Consider the following 5,000-nt stretch of genomic DNA (forward strand, 5'->3'; position numbering starts at 1 on the left):
GGGGGGACATGTAGTACACACTATGGTACACAATATGGTACACACTATGGTACACACTATGGTACACACTATGGTACACACTATGGTACACAAGTACACACACTATAGTACACACACTATAGTACACACACTATAGTACACACTATAGTACACACTATAGTACACACTGGACAAAAGGAACTCTTAGTCACCCAACAGCCATACGATTTGATTGATTAATCAAACCTTCAATTCTGTAAAATTGTTCTTCCCAGGTTATTGTCCCGCAAATAAATTAATGCAATAATGCAGAGGGACATCTTGGAATCTGCTATCAAATGCCAACACAACTTATTAACCCATTCCGGGCCAACAGCGCCCTCTGCTGATGGCCCTTCCGTGCCAATGCTATATCCAATGGAGAATAGGACTTATTTGCGAGTACTTAAAACATATCAAATATAATAGCAATAGATCTAAATAACACGTTGATCGTCAGTGAGTTGCTTCCAGTCAACATGCACGAAACAGATAATTTCTTCATACATACATTTCCATTTTATACCGTGATGAATATGAATATATTTCTAGAGCGTTCTGTCTGATCTCAATAAACTCCAGAAAATCGAGCTTAAATGTATTTCCTTAGAAATCGTGCCATTTGTCGCTTGATTTATGAATTGTTTTCAAATAAACGCTAGATTATCGATATTATATGTGTCCTTATGCACGAAGATAAGCGGGGTCTGAAAAATCGCTTCTCCGTACTTTGGTCGGCGCGAACCTCACACACACACACACGCGCGCGCGCGCGCGCTCCGATGGCGGTGATAGGAACATCTGATTACCCCAAGATTCGTAACATAAAGGCCTTACCTCACATCTGATGTCATGCAAAAAGAGTAATCCAATTCCTGATCGCCATTCCAAATATTGATCGCGTTTATTGATCCAACGTTATATCCAAAACACGTAATCCACGATGCTCCCAGTGGGGGGACTCAATGCAATAGTATGCAGCTGCATGCCCGAGAAGTAAAACCTGGACCGGACTTATTTTTTTGATGCACAGTCCCAGCCAATCCAATCCAATGATGTGCAATACCATCCGGAGACGATAGGCGGCGGTATTTTCCCTTTTTTGAGCTCAGACCCATTCCCAATGATAACGTCAGGCTGGATGGATGAAAAATGAATGGATATCGCTAATAAAAGAAATAACGATTAAAACCCGACTATACTCGTGATTGGCACGGAAGCGATGGCGAGTTAACCTGACTATCGTCGTGATTGGCACGGAATGGGTTAAGCATGAACCCAAAATATATTATTAAATAAAAACAAAACCCATAGAAAACAACAAATTTACTTAAAATTGTGCCTAGAGTCAATCCCAACAACGGAATAGAGCGGAATGTATAAACACTATTAACCCTCTCACTACCACACTACAGAAGGTTAACCGTCTGTAGTGTGGTAGTGAAAGGGTTAACCTTCTGTAGTGTGGTTGTGAAAGGTTAACCGTCTGTAGTGTGGTAGTGAAAGGTTAACCGTCTGTAGTGTGGTTGTGAAAGGTTAACCTTCTGTAGTGTGGTAGTGAAAGTGTTAACCTTCTGTAGTGTGGTAGTGAAAGGTTAACCTTCTGTAGTGTGGTAGTGAAAGGTTAACCGTCTGTAGTGTGGTAGTGAAAGGGTTAACCTTCTGTAGTGTGGTTGTGAAAGGTTAACCTTCTGTAGTGTGGTAGTGAAAGTGTTAACCTTCTGTAGTGTGGTTGTGAAAGGTTAACCTTCTGTAGTGTGGTTGTGAAAGGGTTAACCTTCTGTAGTGTGGTTGTGAAAGGGTTAACCGTCTGTAGTGTGGTAGTGAAAGGTTAACCGTCTGTAGTGTGGTTGTGAAAGGGTTAACCTTCTGTAGTGTGGTTGTGAAAGGGTTAACAGTCTGTAGTGCGGTTGTGAAAGGTTAACCGTCTGTAGTGTGGTAGGGAAAGGGTTAACCTTCTGTAGTGTGGTTGTGAAAGGGTTAATCCTTTGTCGTGTGTCAGTGAGAGGGTTAACCTTCTGTAGTGTGGTAGTGAAAGGGTTAACCCTTTTGGTAGTGTGGTAGTGAAAGGGTTACTCCCCAATTCTAGTGTGATGATAACCTGTTTGTGTTGATGTGGCGCCCTCACCTGGGAGAGAGGAGAACTGCAGGTTGTTGATGGCACTGCGGACATCCCCAGAGCTCCCAGAACACAGCAGCTCCAGACCGACCTGGACCCCCCCTTCACTCTGATCACAAACACATGACACATCACAGCCAATCACAGACCGGCCTGGACGCGTGAATACTTTCCCCAAGGCAGTTGTCCTTCCACGTTCGGTTTACGCGGCCTGATTGGCCACTGACGCTTCGCTCAGCGCCCAATCGCGTTACTCCTACTATCGCCTAACTACTCGCTCAATACACTCGCTCAATATACTAAAACTAACTATCACTCAACTCACTATCACTCAACTACACTAAATATAGCCTATAGAACAGATTTTTACAGCCTAACGTTAATATAGAGATGAAAACAATGCGTTATTTATATATTGATGTGATGTCGATTGATATGAATAGCGCGTTACGTTAATATAGAGAGATGAAAACAATACGAGGAAATGGGCTACGTTAACCCATTCTCTGCCACCACTTTGATCATCCTAAACCATCCTCTGCCAGCGCTATTTGTCTGTGGAGATGTTCACCTTCTTTGCAGGGCTATAACTTTTTTAATTGTATTGCTAAATTGACATTACTATGGCCCATTCAACATCAATTATCTATCGTTCAGGATGTAGGAACGTTTTACTTTTTCATTCACACATTCATACTAAAATACCGTCTAGAGTATAAATATGTTTTTATCGTTTTCTGCAGTATTTCATAGAACGTGAGATATAGGCATAAATGCATATATTAGATTATCAAATGCAGTTTGATACCGATCCATGCTATATTAAAAATTTCAACTGTACATGGTCCTAAACGTCATGACTGATCATCTGCGGGTGAACGGAGGGGGGGGGGGGGGGTCGTTTATAATTCAATGACCGACGTTAAATGATTTATGTAGTATGGGTGATATATTGATCAGAGCAGTTTGTATCGAAAATGATAAAGAAAAACGCTGAAACTCACGGCAGCTTCCTCGTAGCATTGGGCGATGAGAGTGGAGCAAACAGATCCCAATTATGTGATGTTGATCGATGCAATCCATTTCCGGTTTGTATATTACTAATTACTAACACGTCCAAATCATGTTGATTATTGAGTTATGGCAAAGATCCATATCCACGGTGTCTGTATTGAGCCCCGGGACGATAAACGAGTGGCCGGACGAAATTAGGGGACGGACCGAGCTCCAACGGGCACTTTCGGTTTGGCAACTCGCCGATCGGCCACCAGGTGGCAGTATTAAAGCGTTGCAGAGTTGTGCTGGCTCAGACAGCATCAGCCAAGACTCCGTGGGTGAAATATGAATACCATGACGAAAATATGAAATATTGATCTCAAACACGCCTTACGTGTTACGATTGGCAGACAACGCATGGCGGAAAAACCCGCCTTAACACGTGATTGGCGGAGAATGGGTTAATATAGCGAGATGAAAACAATACGAGGAAATGGGCTACGTTAACACTTTGAGTGCCACTCACGGCTAATCTCGTGTTTACGATAGTTACGTTGAAAGCCACTCACGAGATTTCTCTGAATCTTTTATTTAAATTTTTTTAGCGATCTGAAATCATATTGCATCACACGAGCCTACCCTAGCCTACCCAAGGGCCGCCGGCGATCAGATGTGAAAAAAGCGCCCCCTATCGTCTCCCAGATGACATCAGGGATTTTGGAATGGACTCAATGAAAATGTATGGGGGAAAAAAAAAGTCCAGTCCACATTTTCCAGTCCACTGATGCAGCCGGGGTTACCAGAGTTCATTCTGGATCCTCTGAGCGCCGCGGATCATGAGTTCTACTGTATACACGTTAGATCTATACACTTATCGATTTTTTCGAATGGTGATCAGGAATTGGAATATACCAGTTGGATACCATCTGATGTCAGGTAAGGAATCTATGTTAGGATAATCAGACTCGTTTTGATTTTTTCTGATATGTGCTCCAGCGGTTTCACTGTAAAATCCATGAGGAAATGAAAACAGCTATTATCAGCGCGCGCCTCGAATGTGCGTGCGTGCACGTATACTATTGATCATCTAGCGTTTATTTGAAAACGATTCATAAATAGGCCGACAAATATCAACGTCCTGGAATATTCCAGTAAAAGGCGATTATCACAGAATGGGCTGTTTTTTACCTCAAAACGGGTGCTTTTCAAAATGCTCTCAAACGGAAATGAAGCGATAAAAAACCAATCTGCCTTGACAACACTGACTGGAAAATGATTCTTTGATAAGCGACGGGCAGATTAGACACACACAGTATTCACGCGGCCTGGACCCCCCTTCACTCTGATCACAAACACATGACACATCACAGCCAATCACAGACCGGCCTGGACCCCCCCTTCACTCTGATCACAAACACATGACACATCACAGCCAATCACAGACCGGCCTGGACCCCCCCTTCACTCTGATCACAAACACATGACACATCACAGCCAATCACAGACCGGCCTGGACCCCCCCTTCGGCATACAGACACAGACAGACAGACAGACAGGTGTAGGGTGTATCTGTCCTCACACAGACAGACAGACAGACAGACAGACAGACAGACAGACAGACAGACAGACAGGTGTATCTCACCTCCAGGGTTCCAATTCGGCTCAGGACCTTCATCATACTGGTGGGAGCCACTGGGTTAAAGCTGGAAACAACACAAGTTATAAAACATTTATAAACTGGCTCCCTTATGAATAGAACATAAAAAGGGTTCCCACAGACATTGCAAAATGAAATTCACAGACTTTCAAGTACTTTCCAAGCACTATTTTTCATTTTAAAAGGGCATTTAAAGGGATACAATTCAAA

At 43.0% G+C, this 5,000-nt stretch overlaps 1 protein-coding gene across 1 annotated transcript in view; it reads right to left on the minus strand.

Annotated features, from left to right (window-relative positions):
* Window positions 1-5,000, minus strand: part of rad17 (RAD17 checkpoint clamp loader component) — a 37,911-nt gene that overhangs the window by 10,303 nt on the left and 22,608 nt on the right. Inside the window, exons 8-9 of the mRNA XM_084338150.1 lie at window positions 4,776-4,836; window positions 2,147-2,246 (exon numbers count right to left, since the gene is read on the minus strand). Of these exons, the coding sequence (XP_084194276.1) occupies window positions 2,147-2,246; window positions 4,776-4,836 (161 nt within the window). The remainder of the gene's footprint in view (window positions 1-2,146; window positions 2,247-4,775; window positions 4,837-5,000) is intronic.

Source organism: Notolepis coatsorum, assembly GCF_963971535.1.
Source record: "Notolepis coatsorum genome assembly, chromosome: 1".
Lineage (NCBI taxonomy): Eukaryota > Metazoa > Chordata > Actinopteri > Aulopiformes > Paralepididae > Notolepis > Notolepis coatsorum.